Source organism: Salmo salar, chromosome ssa10 (genome assembly GCF_905237065.1).
Source record: "Salmo salar chromosome ssa10, Ssal_v3.1, whole genome shotgun sequence".
In the NCBI taxonomy this organism is placed as follows: Eukaryota; Metazoa; Chordata; class Actinopteri; order Salmoniformes; family Salmonidae; genus Salmo; species Salmo salar.
This window is the reverse complement of record NC_059451.1, coordinates 48,383,022-48,406,938: the sequence shown is the minus strand read 5'-3', so window position 1 is coordinate 48,406,938 and position 23,917 is coordinate 48,383,022. Positions and strand designations below refer to the sequence as shown.

At 47.5% G+C, this 23,917-nt stretch overlaps 1 protein-coding gene across 2 annotated transcripts in view; it reads right to left on the bottom strand.

Moving 5' to 3' along the window:
* Positions 1-23,917, bottom strand: part of hmcn1 (hemicentin 1) — a 240,393-nt gene that overhangs the window by 136,848 nt on the left and 79,628 nt on the right. For both annotated transcript variants that reach the window (XM_045687880.1, XM_045687881.1), the window contains exons 11-17: positions 19,915-20,184; positions 12,879-13,020; positions 12,443-12,570; positions 12,209-12,322; positions 8,452-8,613; positions 8,016-8,210; positions 7,742-7,837 (exon numbers count right to left, since the gene is read on the bottom strand). In XM_045687880.1, coding sequence (XP_045543836.1) covers positions 7,742-7,837; positions 8,016-8,210; positions 8,452-8,613; positions 12,209-12,322; positions 12,443-12,570; positions 12,879-13,020; positions 19,915-20,184 — 1,107 coding nt within the window. The remainder of the gene's footprint in view (positions 1-7,741; positions 7,838-8,015; positions 8,211-8,451; positions 8,614-12,208; positions 12,323-12,442; positions 12,571-12,878; positions 13,021-19,914; positions 20,185-23,917) is intronic.

Here is a 23,917-nt window from a genome sequence, read left to right as displayed (position 1 = left end):
TAGAGGAGGTGTGATGGTGTGGTGTTACTTTGCTGTTGACACTGTCAAATATTTATTTAGAATTCAAGGCACACTTTACCAGCATAACTAACATAGCATTCTGCAGCGATACGCCATCCCATCTGGTTTGCAAATGATAGTGGGACTATCATTTGTTTTTCCAGGACAATGACGCAAAACACCTCCAGGCTGTGTAAGGGATATTGACCAAGGAGAGTGATGGAGTGCTACATTAGATGACCTGGCCTCCACAATCCCCCGACCTCAACCCAATTGAGATGGCTTGGGTAGAGTTGGACCGCAGAGTGAAGGAAAAGCAGCCAACAAGTGCTCAGCATATATGGGAACTCCTTCAAGACTGCTGGAAAACCATTCCAGGTGAAGTTGGTTGAGAGAATGCCAAGAGTGTGCAAAGCTGTCATCAAGGCAAAAGGTGGCTACTTTGAAGAATCTCAAATATAAAATATATTAAGACTTGTTTAACAAATTTTGGTTACTACATGATTCCATATGTGTTATTTCATAGTTTTCATGTGGTAAAAATAAAGAAAAATCCTTGAATGAGTAGGTGTGTCCAAACTTTGTGTGACCGGACCTTTGCTCTTGTATCATTCCCTCCCTCCCCCTCTCCCCCCAGTCTCTATCTCTTTCCCTCCCTCCCTCCCTCTCTCTATATATAAAGTGCCTTCATAAAGTATTCAGACCCATTTACTTTTTACACATTTTGTTATGTTACAACCATATTATAAAATTGATTAAATTGTATTTTTTCCTCATCAATCTACACACAATTCCCCATAATGACAAAGATATATATATATTTTTTGAATTTTTATCAAATTTATAAAAAATAAAAATGACATTTACATAAGCATTCAGACCCTTTACTCGGTACTTTGTTGAATCACTTTTGGCAGTGGTTACAGCCTCGAGTCTTCTTGGGTATGACGCTACAAGCTTGGCACACCTGTATTTAGGTAGCGGTTGGATGGGGAGCGCTGCTGCACAGCTATTTTCAGGTCTCACCGGAGATGTTTGATCGGGTTCAAGTCCGGGCTCAGAGACTTGTATCGAAGCCACTCCTGCATTGTCTTGGCTGTGTGCTTAGGGTCGTTGTCCTGTTAAAGGCCTAATTGGTGGAGTGCTGCAGAGATGGTTGTCCTTCTGGAACGTTCTCCCATCTTCACAAAGGAACTCTAGAGCTTTGTCAGAGTGACCATCGGGTTCAATTCCTTCGACCTCATGGCTTGGTTATTGTTCTGACATGCACTGTCAACTGTGGGACCTTATATAGACAGGTGTGTGCCTTTCCAAATCATGCCCAATCAATTGAATTTACCATAGGTGGACTCTAAACAAATTGTAGAAACATCTCAAGGATGTTCAATGGAAACAGGATGCACCTGAGCTCACTTTTGAGTCTCATAGCAAAGGGTCTGAATACTTATGTAAATAAGGTAGTTCTGTTTTTAATAAATTTGCAACATTTTTCTAAAAACCTGTTTTCGCTTTGTCATTATGGGGTATTGTGTGCAGATTGCTGAGGAAATTGTTTAATTTAATCAAACCTTTTGCCCTCAGAACATCCTCAATTCGTCAGGTCATGGACTCTATAAGGTGTCAAAAGCGTTCCACAGGGATGCTGGCCCACATTTACTCCAATGCTTCCCACAGTTGTGTCAAGTCGGGTGGATGTCCTTTAGGTGGTGGACCATTCTTGATACACACAGGAAACTGTTGAGCGTGGAAAAACCAAGCAGCTATGCAGTTCTTGACTCAAACCGGTGCGCCTGGATTCATCTGGTCAGTCTATGTCATTGAAAGAGCAGGTGTTCCTAATCTTTTATACACTTAGTGTATCTCTCTACTCTCTCTTTCTCACTGTGATTTAGGTCTTTTTTCTCCCATGACTTCTGCAAGAACTGACATCACCTTCAAACCGTGCCAGGGAATTTGAGCCGCGTTCCGCTGAGTTCACCCCTACATTCCCTCGCTTTCAAATAAACTCAATGCATGCGGACCATTACTCACACACACAACTACAGCACAACTGAAATATCACTCAAACGCTGAGCGCTTTCCTCTGCTGCTCCAAGTGAAAATATTCACTTTCATTTCAAAAGTAGCATTCTGTCTTTGAACACAACAGAAGACAGACCTGACCTTTGATGAGTGAGATCTAAACGTCCTCTCACTGCCAACTGAGTTTATTTTCAGCGAACTTAACATGTGTAAATATTTGTATGAACATAACAAGATTCAACAATTGAGATATAACCTGAACAAGTTCCACAAACATGTGATAAACAGAAATGGAATTGTGTGTCCCTGAACAAAGGTGGGGTCAAAATCAACAGTCAGTATCTGGTGTGGCCACCAGCTGCATTAAGTACTGCAGTGCATCTCCTCCTTATGGACTGCACCAGATTTGCCAGTTCTTGCTGTGAGATGTTACCCCACTCTTCCACCAAGGCACCTGCAAGTTCCCGGACATTTTTGGGGGGAATGGCCCTAGCCCTCACCTTCCGATCCAACAGGTCCCAGATGTGCTCAATGGGATTGAGATCCGGGCTCTTTGCTGGCCATGGCAGAACACTGACATTCCTGTCTTGCAGGAAATCACACGCAGAACGAGCAGTATGGCTGGTGGCATTGTCATGCTGGAGGATCATGTCAGGATGAGCCTGCAGGAAGGGTACCACATGAGGGATGAGGATGTCTTCCCTGTAACGCACAGCGTTGAGATTGCCTGCAATGACAACAAGCTCAGTTCGATGATGCTGTGCCACACAGCCCCAGACCATGACGGACCCTCCACCTCCAAATCGATCCCGCTCCAGAATACAGGCCTCGGTGTAACGCTCATTCCTTCAACTATAAACGTGAATCTGACCATCACCCCTGGTGAGACAAAACTGCGACTTGTCAGTGAAGAGCACTTTTTGCCAGTCCTGTCTGGTCCTGTCACGGTTGTCGTAGGGTTGAGACCAATACGCAGCGGGTATATGTACACTCATTTTCTTTTATTAGGACAAAGAAGGGAAACCAAAAACAAACACATATACAAAAACACAACGACGATAGACAGTCCTGTAAGGCATAAAGCTAAACACGGAAATAACCTCCCACAAAGTGACAGGTGAAAACAGGCTCCCTAAGTATGACTCTCAATCAGCAACAACGATGTACAGCTGTTCCTGATTGAGAGTCATACCAGGCCAACACAGCAATACAAAACTAGAACAGCCCCTTAGAAAACAAACACAAGAACATACCCAACACCCCGGAACACATAAATCAAATACCCCTCTACAATACACACACACCCCAAACCACCTAAATCAACTACCCCCCTCTACATCGACACTTACACCAATAAACCCCAGAAACACTCTATACAAAATATCCCTCTATCTAAACACATACACAAAACCATGAAAACAAATACCCTCTGCCACGTCCTGACCAAACTACAATAACAAATAGACCCCTTTACTGGTCAGAACGTGACAGTACCCCCCCCCCAAAGGTGCAGACCCCGGATGCACCTCACAAAAAAAAAAACATCTACAAAATAAATCCCCCCAAACTAAAGGGAGGGAAGGGAGGGTGGCTACCATCACCGACGGTTCCCGTGCTACACCCCCCCTCCCCAACCCACCTATATTGGAGGTGGCTCAGGCTCAGGTCTACTTCCCCCACCCAACCTGTCCACCCCCGCTGAATGCTCAAGGCTATGATGCGTCGCTGGAGACCTCGGGCTGTAGAGCGAAACTGAAGGCTCAGGACTGTAGAGCGCCTCTGGGAGCTCTAGACTGTAGGCCGTCTCACTCGGTTCCGGACTGTAGGCAGACTCACTCGGTTCCGGACTGTATGCAGACTCACTCGGTTCCGGACTGTAGGCAGATTCACTCGGTTCCGGACTGTAGGCCGTCTCACTCGGTTCCGGACTGTAGGCCGTCTCACTCGGTTCAGAACTGTAGGCCGTCTCACTCGTTCCGGCCTGTAGGCCATCTCACTCGGTTCCGGACTGCACACTGTTGCCGGATACTCTGGACGGGGTACTGTTGCCGGATACTCTGGACGGGGTACTGTCGCCGGATACTCTGGACGGGGTACTGTCGTCGGACACTCTGGACGGGGTACTGTCGCCGGATACTCTGGACGGGGTACTGTCGTTGGACACTCTGGACGGGGTACTGTTGCCGGATACTCTAGATGGGGCACTGTCGTCGGACACTCTGGACGGGGTACTGTCGTCGGACACTCTGGACGGGGCACTGTCGTTGGACACTCTGGACGGGGCACTGTTGTTGGACACTCTGGACGGGGCACTGTCTTCAGAAGCTCGAGACTGGGCTGACGCACTGGAAGCCTGATGCGTGGGGCTGGTAGTGGAGGTACCAGCCTGGAGACACGCACCTCAGGGCTAGTGCGGGGAGCCGGAACAGGCCGAGTTGGACTGGGCTGACGCACTGGAAGCCTGATGCGTGGGGCTGGTAGTGGAGGTACCGGCCTGGAGACACGCACCTCAGGGCTAGTGCGGGGAGCAGGAACAGGCCGAGTTGGACTGGGCTGACGCGCTGGAGGCCTGGTGCGTGGTGTGGGTACTGGACGTGCCAGACTAGGGATTCGCACCTCAGGGCCAGCACGAGAAGCAGGAACTGGATACATCGGGCCATGCGTAAGCAATGGAGGTCTGGAGCGCAACTCTTGCACAACCCGTCCTGGCTGAATGGTAATAGCAGCCCTGCACGAGCAGAATGCTGGTACAGGGCGAACTGGGCTGTGCAGAGGCCTGATGGTTGCCGTGCGTAGAGCAGGCGTAGGGTAGCATGGACCTACAGGCGCACTGGTGGCCAGATGCGCTGTGCAGGCATCCTCCTTCCAGGCTGGATGCCTACTCTAGCACGGCACTTGCGAGGGGCTGGGATCGCTCTCACCGGACTGTGCTTGCGCATGGGCGAGATCGTGCGCACTACAGCATACTCCAGCTCTCTCCGCTCCAAATGCTTCCCGTAATAAGCACGGAGAGCTGGCTTAGGGCTCACCCTTGGCCCAGCCAAACTACCCGTGCGCCCCCCCCCCAAAAAAAAATATTGGGGGTGCCTCTCGTGCTTCCCCATCGGCGCGTACAAGGCCTCATATCGGCGCTGCTCCGTCTTGGCTGCCTCTATCTCCCCCAGTGGGCGGCGGTATTCCCCAGCCTGGTGCCAAGGTCCAGCCCCGTCCAGAATTTCCTCCCATGTCTACGATTCTACTGAGTACTGCTGCTGCTCCATCCTCCGCTGCTTGGTCCGTTTTTGGTGGGAGGTTCTGTCACGGTTGTCGTAGGGTTGAGACCAATACGCAGCGGGTATATGTACACTCATCTTCTTTATTAAGGACAAAGAAGGGAAACCAAAAACAAACACGTATACAAAAACACAACGACGATAGACAGTCCTGTAAGGCATAAAGCTAAACACGGAAATAACCTCCCACAAAGTGACAGGTGAAAACAGGCTCCCTAAGTATGACTCTCAATCAGTAACAACGATGTACAGCTGTTCCTGATTGAGAGTCATACCAGGCCAACACAGAAATACAAAACTAGAACAGCCCCTTAGAAAACAAACACAAGAACATACCCAACACCCCGGAACACATAAATCAAATACCCCTCTACAATACACACACACACCCCGAACCACCTAAATCAACTACCCCCTCTACATCGACACTTACACCAATAAACCCCAGAAACACTCTACACAAAATATCCCTCTATCTAAACACATACACAAAACCATGAAAACAAATACCCTCTGCCACGTCCTGACCAAACTACAATAACAAATAGACCCCTTTACTGGTCAGGACGTGACAGGTCCAGCAACGGTGGGTTTGTGCCCATAGGCAACGTTGTTGACGGTGAAGTCTGGTGAGGACCTGTCTTACAACAGGCCTACAAGCCCTCAGTCCAGCCTCTCTCAGCCTATTGCGGACAGTCTGAGCACTGATAGAGGGATTGTGGTGTAACTCGGGCAGTTGTTGTTGCCATCCTGTACCTGTCCCGCAGATGTGATGTTCGGTTGTACCGATCCTGTGCAGGTGTTGTTACAAATAGTCTGCCACTGCGAGGATGATCAGCTGTCCATCCTGTCTCCCTGTAGTGCTGTCTTAGGCGTCTCACAGTAAGGACATTGCAATTCATTGCCCTGGCCACATCTGCAGTCCTCATGCCTCCTTGCAGCATGCCTAAGGCACGTTCACACAGATAAGTAGGGACCATGGGCATCTTTCTTGAGGTGTTTTTCAGAGTCAGTAGAAAGGCCTCTTCAGTGTCCTAAGTTTTCATAACTGTGACCTTAACTGCCTACCGTCTGTAAGCTGTTAGTGTCTTAACGACCGTTCCACAGGTGCATGTTCATTCATTGTTTATGGTTCATTGAACAAGCATGGGAAACAGTGTTTAAACCCTTTACAATGAAGATCTGTGAAGATATTTGGATTTTTATGAAATATCTTTGAAAGACAGGGTCCTGAAAAAGGCACGTTTCTTTTTTTGCAGAGTTTAGCTGACTAAACTCCACACCATGGTGAATTACGTTTCTGTTTATGTTGAGTTTAGCTGACTAAACTCCACACCATGGTGAAGGACGTTTCTGTTTATGCTGAGTTTAGCTGACTAAACTCCACACCATGGTGAAGGACGTTTCTGTTTATGCTGAGTTTAGCTGACTAAACTCCACACCATGGTGAAGGACGTTTCTGTTTATGCTGAGTTTAGTTGACTAAACTCCACACCATGGTGAAGGACGTTTCTGTTTATGCTGAGTTTAGCTGACTAAACTCCACACCATGGTGAAGGACGTTTCTGTTTATGCTGAGTTTAGCTGACTAAACTCTACACCATGGTGAAGGACGTTTCTGTTTATGCTGAGTTTAGCTGACTAAACTCCACACCATGGTGAAGGACGTTTCTGTTTATGCTGAGTTTAGCTGACTAAACTCCACACCATGGTGAAGGACGTTTCTGTTGAACTTTATTAACGGAGTGGAGCAGTGACCAGGCTTTATTAACGGAGTGGAGCAGTGACCAGGCTTTGTGGAATTCAACTCCAACTACAACGATTCGGCCAAAAAATCATTCAAAATGTTAAAATTATGTACCTATATTTCTCCCCTGTTGTTGTCTTCCTTTCTTTATTTGCTGAAATCCAATCTTTTTCATATAAACTGAATCTAATACAACCACCAACTGTTTAATTGTTGAGATTCAATTGACATATAAACTTCCCTCTGTATCCCTATAATACTCTCCTCTACCCTACCCTCTGTACCCCTCCTATAATACCCTCCTCTACCCTACCCTCTGTACCCCTCCTATAATACCCTCCTCTACCCTACCCTCTGTACCCCTCCTATAATACCCTCCTCTACCCTACCCTCTGTACCCCTCCTATAATACCCTCCTCTACCATACCCTCTGTACCCCTCCTATAATACCCTCCTCTACCCTACCCTCTGTACCACTCCTATAATACCCTCCTCTACCATACCCTCTGTACCCCTCCTATAATACCCTCCTCTACCCTACCCTCTGTACCCCTCCTATAATACTCTCTCCTACCCTACCCTCTGTACCATCTGTACCCCTATATTACCCTCTTCTACCCTACCCTCTATACCCCTATAATACCCTCCTCTACCTAGCCTCTGTACCCCTATAATACCCTGATCTCTGTCTGTCTCTTACCCAGTCCGGTGACAGTGACTCTGGCGTGGGTCTGGATCCTCCCAAACTGGTTCTGGGCCTCACAAACATACACCGTCTCATCCTCCACCCACAGATCTGACACAGTGAAGAGAGAAGATAGGAATTTGTGTGTGTGTGTGTGTGTGTGTGTGTGTGTGTGTGTGTGTGTGTGTGTGTGTGTGTGTGTGTGTGTGTGTGTGTGTGTGTGTGTGTGTGTGTGTGTGTGTGTGTGTGTATGTGCGTGTGTGCATGTGTATATGAACCAAAACCTCACTGCTGATTTGCAGGTCCCCTCCTGTCTTCTGTGTGATGGTGCTGTGTGTGGGGCGTCTGGTGAAGACGGGTGCGTTGTCCTCCCTCCTCCAGGTGATCTGGGGTTCGGGGTACCCCTGTGCGTGGCACGGCAGGGTCACGTTAGAGCCAATGTCCGCCGCCACGTCAGACGGTTCTCTGATGAACTGGGGTGCAGCTGGAAGGCAAAGGTCAGAGGTTAGGGTTTACAGAGGTCAACCCCTCATAAGACCATAAATAAAGGCTACATTCATCCATCAATACAGCCATCTACACAACAGGCAACATTTGACATGGGACAATATAATGATGTGATTTTCTGGTGGTAAACTGGTCTTTTCTGGGTGTAGAGATGTCAGATGTCAAAATTACAAGACATCTTTTTCATGATGTGTTCAAGAGTCCAGAGGAATCCTTACATCCTACATCCAGGGTGATCTTCCCAGGTGAGGAGGTTCCTGAAGGGTTCACAGCCACACAGGTGTAGTCCCCCGCGTCAACGTCCTGTGTCTCCTTGATTGTCAGAGTCCCTCCCAGGGGGTCAATATCCATGTAGGATGATGGCCGCAGCTGCAGGTCGCCTGTGGGTCAAATAAAGGGCAACCAGGAAGTTGTTAACCAGGAAGTTGTATATGGTCATATCAAATAAAATTGTATTTGTCACGCTTCATAAACAACAGGTGTAGACTAACAGTGAAATGTTTACTTACGGGCCCTTTCCAACAATGTAAAGATAAATAATAGAAAAACAATAACACAAGGAATAAATACAAGATGAGTAACGACAACTTGGCTATATACACGAGGTACCAGTACCTAGTCGATGTGCAGGGTTGCGTGGTAATTGAGGTAGATACACAAAAGTATGTGGACACCTGCTCATCGAACATCTCATTCCAAAATCATGGGCATTAATATGAAGTTCGTCCCCCCTTTTCTGGTATAACAGCTTCCACTCTTCTGGCAAGGCTTTCCACTAGATGTGGGAACATTGCTGCGGGGACTTACTTCCATTCAGCCACAAGAGCATTAGTGAGGTCGGGCACTGATGTTAGGCGATTAGCCCTGGCTTGCAGTCGGCATTCCAATTCATCCCAAAGCCTATAGCCTTTAGCTCAGTGTGGATGTTGCCTGTAATCCATGGCTTCTGGTTGGGATATGTATGTATGGTCACTGTGGGGAATACATCGTCGATGCACTTATTAATGAAGCCGGTGACTGTGCGTGGAGTAAAGGTGATCTAGAGTTTTTCCCCTCTAGTTGCACAGGTGAAACGCTTGTAAAAATGAGGTAAGATGGAGTTCAGTCTCCCTGCATTAAAATCACCACCTCTAGGAGCACCGCCTCTAGATGGGCATTTTCTTGTTTGCTTAGGGCCCTATACAGCTCGTTGAGTGCGGTCTTAGTGCCAGCATCGGTTTGTAGTGGTAAATAGACGGCTAAGAAAAAGATAGATGAAAGCTCTTGGTAAATAGTATGGTCTTCAGCTTATTATTTTCTATTCTATTTCCGGCGAGCAAAACCTATCAAGTACATAACCTGAGGTGAGCAAAACCAATGAAATATTATCAAATGCTGTGTGTTTGTTTGCAGCAAATTTTTATGAAATGAGAATGAACATTTGCATCATTCATTCTTTCTTCTTGTGTGTTCTCTTCATCTTTCTCTTTGTCTTTCTCGTTCAAAGAATGAGTGGACAGAGCAGCAGAATGAAAAAGAGAGTGTTTTAAGGGATAGACTAAAAAACAGGAGCGTTTTAAGGGTTAGACTAAAAGACAGGAGGGTTAGGGTTACACCATGTCCAAACGTGCGTCCAAGTGTGCCATCGTGCGCAAATTGATTTTGTCCCCCGACACCAAACGCGATCAGGACACGCAGGTTGAAATATCTAAACATACTCTGAACCAATTATATTAATTTTGGGACAGGTCGAAAAGCATTAAACATTTATGGCAATTTAGCTAGCTATATTGCAGTTGCTAGCTAATTTGTCATAATTAGCTAGCTTGCTGTTGCTAGCTAATTTGTCCTGGGATATAAACGTTGGGTTGTTATTTTACCTGAAATGCACAAGGTCCTCTACTCCGACAATTAATCCACAGATAAAACGGTCAAGCGAATCATTTCTAGTCATCTCTCCTCCTTCCAGACTGTTTCTTCTTTGGACTTTATATGGTGATTGGCATCTAACTTTCATAATAAGGTGTATTACCACAACCGACCGACCGACCGACCGACCTCAGTTCATCTTTCATTCACCCGCGTGGGTATAACCAATGAGGAGATGGCATGTGGGTATATGCTTCTATAAACCAATGACGAGATGGGAGAGGCAGGACTTGTACCTCGTTCAGCGTCACAAATAGAACTGACATCTTTTTTTTGGCGCTTTGCAATGCTCGTTGGTGCACGTGAGGAGTGTGGGTGTAATGAGTGTATGTGTACATTTATTTTGCAGTGCTCGCGCATACGATGCGAGTAGTGTGGTCAGCATGATAGACTAAAAGCCAGGAGTGTTTTAAGGGTTCGACTAAAAGACAGGAGCATTTTAAGGGATAGACTAAAAGATAGGAGTGTTTTAAGGGTAGACTAAAACCAGGAGCGTTTTAAGGGTTAGGCTAAAAGACAGGAGCGTTTTAAGGGTTAGACTGAAACACAGGAGCGTTTTAAGGGTTAGACTAAAACACAGGAACATTTTAAGGGTTCCCACGGGGTGGCCTGAGTCAGTCAAGTGTGTCAGAGGTGTCAGAGGAGCACTTCCTGTGCACCAGTCGATAAAACACTCCACTTCCTGCTCTGCACTCTATAAAACATACGACTTCCTGTCTGCCCAGGGCCACGGCAAGCTGATTTATTAAGGCTAACACGCAGAGGTATGTGAATGAGAAGTCTCTTTGTGGGTGTGTATGTCTCCGTGTGTCTGTGTGTGTGTGTGTATCTGTGTGTGTGTGTCTCTGTGTGTGTGTGTCTCTGTGTTTATGTCTGTGTGTGTGTGTGTGTGTGTGTGTGTGTGTGTGTGTGTGTGTGTGTGTGTGTGTGTGTGTGTGTGTGTGTGTGTGTGTGTGTGTCTCTATGGCTACAACAGTGAGTTCTACACTAGATGTCTGCGTGGGACTGATTTCTTCATTCCGCTCCCTCTCGATCCCAGGCTGTGTCGTGACTTGGAGTCCGATAGGGCGGAGCACAACTGGCCTAGCGTTGTCTGGGTTAGCGGAGGATCATCATGCTCTAGCGACTCCTTGTGGTGGGCCGGGCGCCTGCAGGCTGAATACGGTTGTCAGTTGAATGGTGTTTCTTCCAACACATCGGTGCGGGTGACTTCCGAGTTAAGCGCGCGGATGTTAAGAAGCGCGGTTTGGCAGGTCATGTTTCGGAAGACGCATGACTCGACCTTCACCTCGAGCCCGTTGGGGAGTTGCAGCGATGCAATTGGATATCACGAAAAAGAGGATATAGGATATACCCTACCTTTTACTACTGAACTAGAAGAATGATGAGAGTGGACACTTATAGGATATACCCTACCTTTTAGGAGCGGGAGGCAGTGACAAAATAAATTGGTAATCAATATCTATTGAAAAGGATTACCATGGTAACCTATGCATCTTTTTCCTTTTCAACAACGATCACATTTTTGGATTGCACCTCAAGTCCACTTCTTTCCATTATCAGTATTTATTTACAGACACTGCAGTAATCTATATCCTAATCACATGATTTTCCGCCCGTACATAGACTACCTCATTTCATAGAGACCACACATATACTAGACACACTTGATCTGGCACATCCAACACGGAGAGGAGAGGTAGGCTACTTAACGTGAAGCAGCAAATTCTTAAGTGTGTGAATAATGCGACAAAGATGTGTTTCTAATACAATAAGAAGAGGCCTGGTCCAACGCATACAAAGCAGAAAGACGACCGTTTCCAAATAATCTGCAGGACAAACAAAGTTGTCTGTCTGAAAAAATGCAGACTGTGCCGCAATGATCTATGTTGGGACCCGCGGGAAAGCAACCCTCTACACCATAAAGTCAGGGTTAAGTAACCATATGGGATATTCATGTCCTGAGGAATAAAAGCTACACTCTCTACTCAACGACAGATGAAGGCCTCTTCTCATCATCCCTCTCTGCCACACACAGGAGGCTGCTTCCAAGTCAACATACCTTACCTTTGAACCACCTGATCTCCGGCTGGGGGATCCCTGAGGCGGAGCATGCCAAGATGGTGGTTTCTCCTAGACCAATCAGAATCTCACTCAGCACCACGATCACCACAGGGGACTCTGGGGGAAGACAAGAGACCAGGGGGGTGAGAGTATGACAGAGGGAGACTGACAGAGCACAACACAGGTTAAAGGAGTCCGTCCGTCCGTCCGTCTGCATGTCTGTTGTGTCCTACTCACCGATATAGGTGAGGACGGATGTTTGAGTGTCTGTCCCAGCCAGGTTGCTGGCCAGACAGCCGTACACCCCAGCATCCTTCTGTTCCATGTTCCTAATGATCAGACTCCCATCAGGGGCCATTCTGTGTCTGCACAGGAGTCAGAGGTCAGAGGGTTAATACATATTCACACACATTAACCTCATCTACACACACCTGTAATAACACAGCAACACAGACAACACTCCATGAAGTACATTAGCACACAGTCATCTGAAGATCCCTAGCAACAGCTCAGACTAAATTATTTAGTTATTTGGTAAATGTAAGTACCACCAAAGCACGATAACCCTTGAGCCTTGAGCACAACAACAAACAAAACAAACACAGGACACAGCAGCCTTCTGCCACTCCTGACCTGCGTGACCTGCGTGAGAGGTGAAAGGTTGTGACCTCACCTGCTGGAACCCATGAGGAACATGTCGTTGTGTGTCCAGACCAGGTGAGGGGCGGGGTAACCTCTGGCCGAGCACCTGATTCTCACTTCCTGTCCCGTGGTAAAGGTCTGGTGCTGGGGGTCCACTGACACCTGGGGGGGCTCTGGAAGAAAGGAGGGGGTCACAGCAACATGAATATCCTTAAATCATCTGGTACAATCATGATTGCTGCCATCAAAGATCAATTCATATAATCCACTGACCAAATGTACATTGTATATCTTTAAATTTGAAGGTGAGACTAACTTGCACAGTGGTTTATACAAGCGTATCAATAAACACGTTGTGATGAAAGCAGGCAGATAGGAGTCTACCTGTGCCCAGCGCCTGCCCCTTTGCTCTCCCTCTCGCCAAGTGGCCTTTTGGATGGTGGTATAATTATATATTTTTTGCATACAATTTTTGCAGTTGTTGTTCTGAACCCACTGCCCCCAAGTCATCGTGACTTCGTCAAGTTTGCCCGGTTGTGTCTTTTTCCCAGTCTGCCCTGTACGGAGCTAACGTGCACCCGCTTGTGCCTTTTTCCCAGTCTGCCCTGTACGGAGCTAACGTGCACCCGCTTGTGCCTTTTTCCCAGTCTGCCCTGTACAGAGCTTGCCCACGCCGGTATCCAAACATGCATGGCTTGAAATGCGGTAATAAAAATAGAAATGGACTCATAGCCGCGGGAAGGATCCTGGAGGTGCAGCAGCACCCCTGATATACTGAAATACATTGGTCAAAGTTATAGAATTACTACTGCCTTTTCAGAAAGAAATCAAATCATTCAGAATAGCCTACTACACCCTGAGTAGGCCTATCATTTAGCCACAGAGGATCAGTAGCTCCTTTAAAAAAATTGCCTAGCTGTGGATTGTGTGTAGCCCAATAACAAGGCATAGCCTACAGTCGAGAACGCACGACGAATCTGTCAGCGAACAGCATGCAGACAAAACAGGCCTTTCGCAATATTTGAAATACAATTGCGGAAAAACAAAGGTTGGAAAGCAAATAGCTCCTGCTGAAAAGAGAAGACTCCAACCTGTCTGCTGTTAGCTAGCAAAGTATTTAATCAACTTCCAAATAGGCCTATAGAGCTAACATTGTTGGACAAAGTAAAACAAGAGAGAGGCACCAGCGTATCGGTCATCCCCGACCTGCGCATCATTGGGTGAGTCAGTGAAACTTTGAAAGATGTTTAGGACTATAATTTCCTGTACAATATGTGTGTCCCAATACAGCTAGGCCTGGACTATTGATGGATTAGGATCCCTAGGTCACCCCCTCTCATGACCTCAGAGCTCCCCAGGTCACCCCCTCTCATGACCTCAGAGCTCCCCAGGTCACCCCCTCTCATGACCTCAGAGCTCCCTAGGTCACCCCCTCTCAAGACCTCAGAGCTCCCTAGGTCACCCCCTCTCATGACCTCAGAGCTCCCTAGGTCACCCCCTCTCAAGACCTCAGAGCTCCCTAGGCCACCCCCTCTCAAGACCTCAGAGCTCCCTAGGTCACCCCCTCTCATGACCTCAGAGCTCCCCAGGTCACCCCCTCTCAAGACCTCAGAGCTCCCTAGGTCACCCCCTCTTATGGCCTCAGAGCTCCCCAGGTCACCCCCCTCTCACGACCTCAGAGCTCCCCAGGTCACCCCCTCTCATGACCTCAGAGGTCCCCAAGTCACCCCCTCTAAGGACCTCAGAGCTCCCTAGGTCACCCCCTCTCATGACCTCAGAGGTCCCCAAGTCACCCCCTCTAAGGACCTCAGAGCTCCCTAGGTCACCCCCTCTCATGACCTCAGAGCTCCCTAGGTCACCCCCTCTCATGAACTCAGAGCTCCCCAGGTCACCCCCGCTCATGACCTCAGAGCTCCCTAGGTCACCCCCTCTCATGACCTGAGAGCTCCCCAGGTCACCCCCTCTCATGACCTCAGAGCTCCCTAGGTCACCCCCTCTCATGACCTGAGAGCTCCCTAGGTCACCCCCTCTCATGACCTCAGAGCTCCCCAGGTCACCCCCTCTCAAGACCTCAGAGCTCCCTAGGTCACCCCCTCTCATGACCTCAGAGCTCCCCAGGTCACCTCCCTCTGACACTCACTTTTTGTTCCAGCACCTCCCGATTTACAAATGAAGCACTGAACACAGTAGCCTAGACCCTAGTTAACCAGGCTATGATAATATCCACACAAGCCACTAGCCATATATCAGTTAGAAGATGATGGATATTAGGCTATATTATGAAGTTATTATTGAAGATAAATCACAATCGGTAAAAAGTTGAATAGAGCTAGCTAACTAGCAGATTTACATCAACATAAATGATCAGCTGATAGCCGGGCATCTTTTCCTCGTGTCAATCATGTCTTTAGGAGACACTGTGACTAGCGTGCTTACAGTGTGTGATGAATGAGTGTGTTGTTGCATAAATAAATAGACCTATGCAAATAAAATAATTACCATAATTCACTACAGAGGCACATATAAGGCTCAGGCAGTTAGTATGTTATGAATTTAGAGATATTAATGACTCAAATTTTTGCACGGACCTGGATGAAAGGCTAAAGATGATGCAGATATAAGGCTTAGATTTGGTCTAGCTAGTTGGCACAGACAGCAGACTAACCCAGACCTCCATGGCCTGATACAGACCTGTCTAAAGATTTAGGCTCAGTTGTCACTCTTCTGCCTTGTTCACACCTAATAGCTTTAATAGAACATAACAGTTGCATATTCTAGGTAGCGTTAAAACTGCTGCACGTAACTACAACCAATAATGTTTCACGGAATATCTTTCATCGTCATCTCTCTTTTAATTGGTTAAAAAAATAAGGAATATTGATTCCAGATCTTCCCAAAGCCACCTGAATCCGCAAAGATTTTCCAATTGATTCATGATGTGTAACTCATGAATGTGATGTGTTTTCCCAATTTTCGCCGCCTGCCAAAATCATCTCCAGAGCCCAGTGCGCTCTAGCTCCGAGAAAATCCACAGCAGGATCCGGACTTCCCAACAAAGAAGACTTACAGGAGGGTTTCCTGTTCTATACAGAACAACCCTCCCATTCTCATTCCCATTTCCTCTAGGAATTCCCAAGAAGGATTTGTCCATTCCTTTGCCCCCATGACTGGGATAGTGTTTTCATTATTTCTTTCTGTTTTTCTTTGGACACTGACAGTTAGTCCTATGATAACACCCTTCACCTAGGACGTCTCAATAAGGGGTCAGGGGTGATAGAGGGGTAAACAGTAAAACATTACAATGATTACGAAGAGACAGCACTATAGCTACAGTATGTTATAAAGGTGCTGTTTGGCTGTCGTGATACTGTCCACTACTATCCTTACAATTCTCACTACAGGAGCCAACTGTCATCAGGTCATGAAAAGAGAGAGAGAGAGAGAAAAAAAAATGTACATATAATTCCTTGACTTGGAATCGTCTGGACAATAAATCTCATTGGCCTCATCTATAACCCACTTTCCATCTGTATCCCACATAGAGGAAGACTTTGAACATGCTGTCTGTCTGAACACACCTCTACCTGCTCTCATCACCTTCTCTTCGCCCCACGTCTTTCCCCTTTAGTGGGTGACCCGGTGACGTCACTCTGAGGACTAGGGGCTTCCTACAGTACAACGAGACATATTTCTCAAGTTTTACTCAGCAATAGCCTTTAATAGCCACTGTTGTCCTGTGTCAGTAGCCCTGGCCCACTTCAAAGACCTGGCCTAATGACTAGGATGGACCTGACCAGGGGGTTATTAAAGACCAGCAGGGGCCCTGGAACAGCTGTTACATAGAGAGAGAGAGAGAGAGAGAGAGAGAGAGAGAGAGAGAGAGAGAGAGAGAGGGGAAAGAGAGAGCTAAAGGGAGTAGAAAGGAAGATAGTTGAAGAGAACAAGAGAGAGGAGAGGGGGAGAGGAGGAGAGGAGAAGAGCTAGGAGAGAGAACAAGAGAGATGGATGTAGGGAAGGAGATAAAAACACAAGAGTGCAACACTGAAAACCACCCAAGTAACCCTGGGAAACTTTTTTTTAGGTCGATTGAGCAACTTATCACTCAATGAGCTGAGCAAATGACAGGGCAGGGTGGAGAAGTTCGCTCCAAACGTGTCTGCAGCAGCACCGGTACTGTATTATAACCTTCAGTAACCCCTCACTAACTAAGTGCCTTAAAGCCCTGAGAGCAGAACAAGCCCAGGAGCTAACCTAGAACACAGTGGAATACCTCTGACACATTCTGCTTGTTCTAGAACACAGTGGAACACTTCTGACACATTCTGCTTGTTCTAGAACACAATGGAACACTTCCGACACATTCTGCTTGTTCTAGAACACAGTGGAACACTTCTGACACATTCTGCCAGTCCTAGAACACAGTGGAACACTTCTGACACATTCTGCCAGTCCTAGAACACAGTGGAACACTTCTGACACATTCTGCCATATTCTACAGGTAAGGTTATGCTCATGACATGTAGCATCACACCTCACAGAGGGTCTTTGAGTCAAGTTACGGTTGATGTCAAGGTTACGGTTAATTAAGGGTATCTTGAGGCTGATAAATAACAGAAGTGAAAATGTGTGTTGATTAAACGTAATGAGACTGACAAATGAGAGTGAAAGAATCTTCCAAGATAACGATTGATTTTCAATAGCTGTAAATGAAGTCTTCAGTGACTACATCCTCTCCTCCATGTCACTGTTCTCTTGTCTATCTCTATCTCTCCTCTCTGTTCTCTCTGTTCTCTGCCCTCTCTCTCTCTGTTCTCTGCCCTCTCTCTCTATCTGTTCTCTCTGCCCTCTCTCTCTCTCTCTCTCTGTTCTCTGCCCTCTCTCTATCTGTTCTCTCTGCCCTCTCTCTCTCTCTCTCTCTCTGTTCTCTGCCCTCTCTCTATCTGTTCTCTCTGCCCTCTCTCTCTCTCTCTCTCTGTTCTCTGCCCTCTCTCTATCTGTTCTCTCTGCCCTCTCTCTCTCTCTGTTCTCTGCCCTCTCTCTATCTGTTCTCTCTGCCCTCTCTCTCTCTCTCTCTCTGTTCTCTCTGTTCTCTCGCTCTCTGTTCTCTCTATCCCTTTCTCACCTCCTGCCACCTGGGCTGTAATGGATGGCCTGGATGGCCTTTGGCTGAGCTCATCTGCTAATAACTCCTTGTATCTGTCTCACATCGCCATTTCCTGACAGAAGGCATCCAGAGCACCTCGTCGGATACCACCTGACTGTCTGTCAGACAATGTGTTCCTGATGCCTTGTAAGAGAGCTGCTAACTACAGAGGAGATGTACTGTCCTGTGAGGAACTTGTTCTAAGTTGTCCTGCCTCTGCAATGGAAAAGCCTGGGTTAGCTAGCGCCCCAACACGTCCCATAAAGCATTAGGGTGAGTTATAGGGGCCCGGGAACGGGGGGAGAGAGGACTGTGTTGGGGAGGGGGGACTTTGTTGGGGAGAGAGGACTGTGTTGGGGAGAGAGGACTGTGTTGGGGAGAGAGGTTTGTGCTGGGGAGAGGAGAGAGGGGAGAGGGGAGAGTGGACTGTGTTCGGGAGAGAGGAGAGAGGACTGTGTTGGGGAGAGAGGACTGTGTTGGGGACAGAGGTTTGTGTTGGGGAGAGGGGAGAGTGGACTGTGTTCGGGAGAGAGGAGAGGGGACTGTGTTGGGGAGAGAGGACTGTGTTGGGGACAGAGGTTTGTGTTGGGGAGAGGGGAGAGTGGACTGTGTTCGGGAGAGAGGAGAGAGGAGAGGGGACTGTGTTGGGGAGAGAGGACTGTGTTGGGAGAGAGGAGAGTGGACTGTGTTCGGGAGAGAGGAGAGAGGACTGAGTTGGGGAGAGAGGACTGTGTTGGGGAGAGAGCAGAGAGGAGAGGGGACTGTGTTGGGGAGAGAAGACTGTGTTGGGGAGAGAGGACTGTGTTGAGGAGAGGGGAGAGGGGACTGTGTTGGAGAGAGGGGAGAGGGAAGAGAGGACTGTGTTGGGGAGAGAGGACTGTGTTGGGGAGAGGGGACTGTGTTTGGGAGTGGGGACTGTGTTTGGGGACTGTGTTGGGGAGAGAGGTCTGTGTTGGGGAGAGAGGACTGTGTTGGGGAGAGAGGACTGTGTTGGGGAGAGAGGTTTGTGCTGGGGAGAGGGGAGAGGGGAGAGTGGACTATGTTCGGGAGAGAGGAGAGAGGACTGAGTTGGGGAGAGAGGACTGTGTTGTGGAGAGGGGACTGTGTTGGGGAGAGAGGTTTGTGTTGGGGAGAGAGGAGAGTGGACTGTGTTGGGAGAGAGGACTGTGTTCGGGAGAGAGGAGAGTGGACTGTGTTCGGGAGAGAGGAGAGCGGACTAAGTTGGGGAGACAGGACTGTGTTGGGGAGAGAGCAGAGAGGAGAGGGGACTGTGTTGGGGAGTGGGGAGAGGGGTCTGTGTTTGGGAGCAGGGAGAGGGGTCTGTGTTTGGGAGCAGAGAGAGGGATCTGTGTTTGGGAGCAGAGAGAGGGGACTGTGTTTGGGAGCAAGGAGAGGGGTCTGTGTTTGGGAGCAGAGAGAGGGGACTGTGTTTGGGAGCAAGGAGAGAGATCTGTGTTTGGGAGCAGAGAGAGGGGACTGTGTTTGGGAGCAAGGAGAGGGGTCTGTGTTTGGGAGCAGGGAGAGGGATCTGTGTTTGGGAGCAGGGAGAATGGACTGTGTTTGGGAGCAGGGAGAAGGGACTGTGTTTGGGAGCAGAGAGAGGGGACTGTGTTGGGGAGCAGGGAGAGGGATCTGTGTTTGGGAGCGAAGGAGGGGGTCTGTGTTTGGGAGCGAGGAGGGGGTCTGTGTTTGGGAGCGAGGAGGGGGTCTGTGTTTGGGAGCAGCGAGGTTGTGTTGCCCAGAGCCCCATTCCCCAGCGGTGTAAATCTGAACCCCCAGACATACTCCAGTCCAGCTAACACAGTGTGGAGAGGAGTGAGACACACATACACACATAAATGTACACATATGCATACACAAACACACATAGACGGACAAAATAAATTCCAGGCTTACACATACACACAGAGAAATACACACACACCTTGCACGATGAGGTAGATGCGTTCGGTGGAAACTCCTCCCTCGTTGGTGGCGACACACTCGTACCAGCCGGCGTCGTCGGGGCCAACGGAGTGTATGTCCAGGGAGAGGTTGGCCAGGGGGCGCCGGCGGGGGTCCAGCCGGGCGTCCACACCCCCTCTGTGCCAGGTCAGGTTGAACTTGACCGTACTGGCCACATGGCAGGTCAGAACAGCACTGGAACCTGGAGTCGCTGTCACGTTACCGCCCACTGTGATTGCTGGAGGGGGCTCTGTGGAGGGAGGGAGAGAGAGAGAGAGAGAGACAGAGACAGAGAGACGGGTAGGGGTAGACAGGGAGAGAGAGACACAGAGAGGGGAGAGAGATAGGGGAGATAGACAGAGAGCGAGAGAGAGAGAGAGAGAGAGAGACGGGTAGGGGGTAGACATGGAGAGAGAGACTCAGAGAGGGGGGAGAGAGGGGGAGATAGACAGAAAGAAAGAGAGAGACAGAGAGACGGGTAGGGGTAGACAGGGAGAGAGAGACACAGAGAGTGGGGAGATAGACAGAAAGAGAGACAGAGAGAACAGTAGGGGGTAGACAGAAAGAGAGAGAGAGTGAGACAGAGAGAAGGATGGGGGTAAACAGGGAACGAGAGCCACAGAGGGGGGAAATAGACAGGAAGAGAGACAAAGAGAAGGGAACCTTTACCCCTGTACTGCTCAGCTTCATAGGGCCTGTCATCAATCATCTCTAAGAGGTTTGCCAAAAATATGCATGGAAAAACAGGGGGAAGGAGAGGAGGGGAGGAGGGGAAGAGGGGAGGAGGAAAGAGGGGAAGGAGCTCTGACCTGGGTTACAGGGGGCTGATATAAATTTGGGGAGACTGAAGGACTGAAGATGACATACATACTGGGGTGAAATGGTCACCCTGTTTATAACATCACTGGCTCTGGGACAAAACCAAGCCAGAGCAGAGGGAGGGAGGGAGGGAGGGAGGGAGGGAGGGAGGAGAGCTCGAGCGCCACCCTGTTCAACATATATATCAACAAATTGGCCAACCAAATCATAAGAAATCAAAAGGATAATTACTTGACACATTCTAAAGAATTAATTTTAAAAAACAAAGCAAACTAGAATGCTATTTGTCCCTAAACAGAGAGTACACAGTGGCAGAATACCTGACCACTGTGACTGACCCAAAATTATGGAAAACTTTGACTATGTACAGACTCAGTGAGCATAGCCTTGCTATTGAGAAAGGTCGCCATAGGCAGACCTGGCTCTCAAGAGAAGACAGGCTATGTGCACACTGCCCACGAAATGAGGTGGAAACTGAGCTGCACTTCCTAACCTCCTGCCAAATGTAGGACAAATATTTCCCTCAGATTACACAGACCGACAAAGAATTCGAAAACAAATCCAATTTTGATAAACTCCCATATCTTTTGGGTGAAATACCACAGTGTGCCATCACAGTAGCAAGATTTGTGACAGTTTATTTCACTTTTGTTTATTATCTATTATCTATTTCACTTGCTTTGGCAATGTAAACATATGTTTCCCATGCCAATAAAGCCCTTTGAATTGAATTGAATTGAATTGAGAGAGAGAGAGAGAGAGAGAGAGAGAGAAAGAGAGAGAGAAAGAGAGAGAGACAGAGAGAGAGAAAGAGAGGGAGAAAGAGAGAGAGACAGAGAGAGAGAGCGAGAGAGAAAGAGAGGGAGAAAGAGAGAGACAGAGAGAGGTCCCCAGGCAGTGTTTCTAGTTCTTAGTTATGATAATGGAACGTTGCCTTCTGATGTAATACATAGTAAATATAAAATGGTTTGAAACCTTGTTCCATAATGCTGTGCTACATTACCTTACATATCATGCATAACCATGGCCCATAACGCTGTCCTACATTATCTTAAATATCATGCATAACCATGACCCATAACACTGTGCTACATTACCTTACATATGCATGACCATGGCCCATAATGCCATGCTACATGATCTTACATATCATGCATAACCATGGCCCATAATGTTGTCCTACATCATCCTACATATCATGCATAACCATGGCCCATAATGCCGTGCTACATTACCTTACATATCATGCATAACCATGGCCCATAACGCTGTGCTACATTACCTTACATATCATGCATGACCATGGCCCATAATGCCGTGCTACATTACCTTACATATCATGCATAACCATGGCCCATAATGTTGTCCTACATTATCCAACATATCATGCATAACCATGTCCCATAATGCTGTGCTACATTACCTTACATATCATGCATGACCATGTCCCATAATGTTGAACTACATTACCTTACATATCATGCATGACCACAGCCCATAACGCTGTGCTACATTACCTTACATATCATGCATAACCATGGCCCATAATGCTATGCTACATTACCTTACATATCATGCATAACCATGGCCCATAATGCTGTGCTACATTACCTTACATATCATGCATAACCATGACCCATAAGGCTGTGCTACATTACCTTACATATCACACATAACCATGACCCATAACTCTGTGCTACATTACCTTACATATCATGCATAACCATGGCCCATGGCCAGAGGCCTATGAGGCATAGACAGAGGTCAGTCTGAGAGCAAGGTTCTCCCCCATGCTAAGTCCCAAATGGCACCCTATTCCCTATATAGTGCACTAGTTTTGACCAAGGCCCACAGGGAACAGGGGGTACAGGATAAACACGCACTAACCCTGAGCCCTATAAAAGCCAAACCCACGTCCCCTGGGGCTTGGTTTGTAGCCTTACATCATCACCGTGTTCTCTAAGGCTCTGTCCCAATGAGCATGAAGTAAACCTGCTTCACTTACCGCTACATTTCACTTCAGGAATCCATCCCCACTGCTGTGTGTGTGTGTGTGTGTGTGTGTGTGTGTGTGTGTGTGTGTGTGTGTGTGTGTGTGTGTGTGTGTGTGTGTGTGTGTGTGTGTGTGTGTGTGTGCGTCCGTGTTTGTGTGCGTCCGTGTGTGTGTGCGTCCGTGTGTGTGAGTGTGTGTTTGAATGAGTGTATGTGTAGGGTAATCATACAACCCCCAGCTGAGAAAAATACTTATTGTGGGTTCCATTGTACACCACTACTTAATGTTTCCACATGTAATGTATTGTAATGTATAGAGTCACTTCTTTAGATGGGCGGTATCTAACCATGCCATGGCTAATTGGTTAATTAATACTCAAGTGTCCTATACCCTGGGAACCTGAGAGTAAGATGGAGTCACATATATAGTTCTGAGAGTAAGATGGAGTCACATATATAGTTCTGAGAGTAAGATGGAGTCACATATATAGTTCTGAGAGTAAGATGGAGTCACATATATAGTTCTGAGAGTAAGATGGAGTCACATGTATAGTTCTGAGAGTAAGATGGAGTCACATGTATAGTTCTGAGAGTAAGATGGAGTCACATATATAGTTCTGAGAGTAAGATGGAGTCACATGTATAGTTCTGAGAGTAAGATGGAGTCACATGTATAGTTCTGAGAGTAAGATGGAGTCACATGTATAGTTCTGAGAGTAAGATGGAGTCACATGTATAGTTCTGAGAGTAAGATGGAGTCACATGTATAGTTCTGAGAGTAAGATGGAGTCACATGTATAGTTCTGAGAGTAAGATGGAGTCACGTATAGTTCTGAGAGTAAGATGGAGTCACATGTATAGTTCTGAGCAGGGGCGCAACTTTGGTTTTAGAAGTGGGGGGGACATTTATTATTATTATTTTTTTTTATCCAGTTGGATAAACACTCCAAACAGCATGTGGCGGGAACATGCCCCCAGTGAAAGTTGCGCCCCTGGTTCTGTGAGTATGATGGAGTCAGATATGTAGTTCTGAGAGTAAGATGGAGTCAGATATGTAGTTCTGAGAGTAAGATGGAGTCAGATATGTAGTCCTGAGAGTAAGATGGAGTCAGATACATAGTTCTGAGAGTAAGATGAAGTCAGGTATGTCGTTTTTGGTTCCCAGACCATTC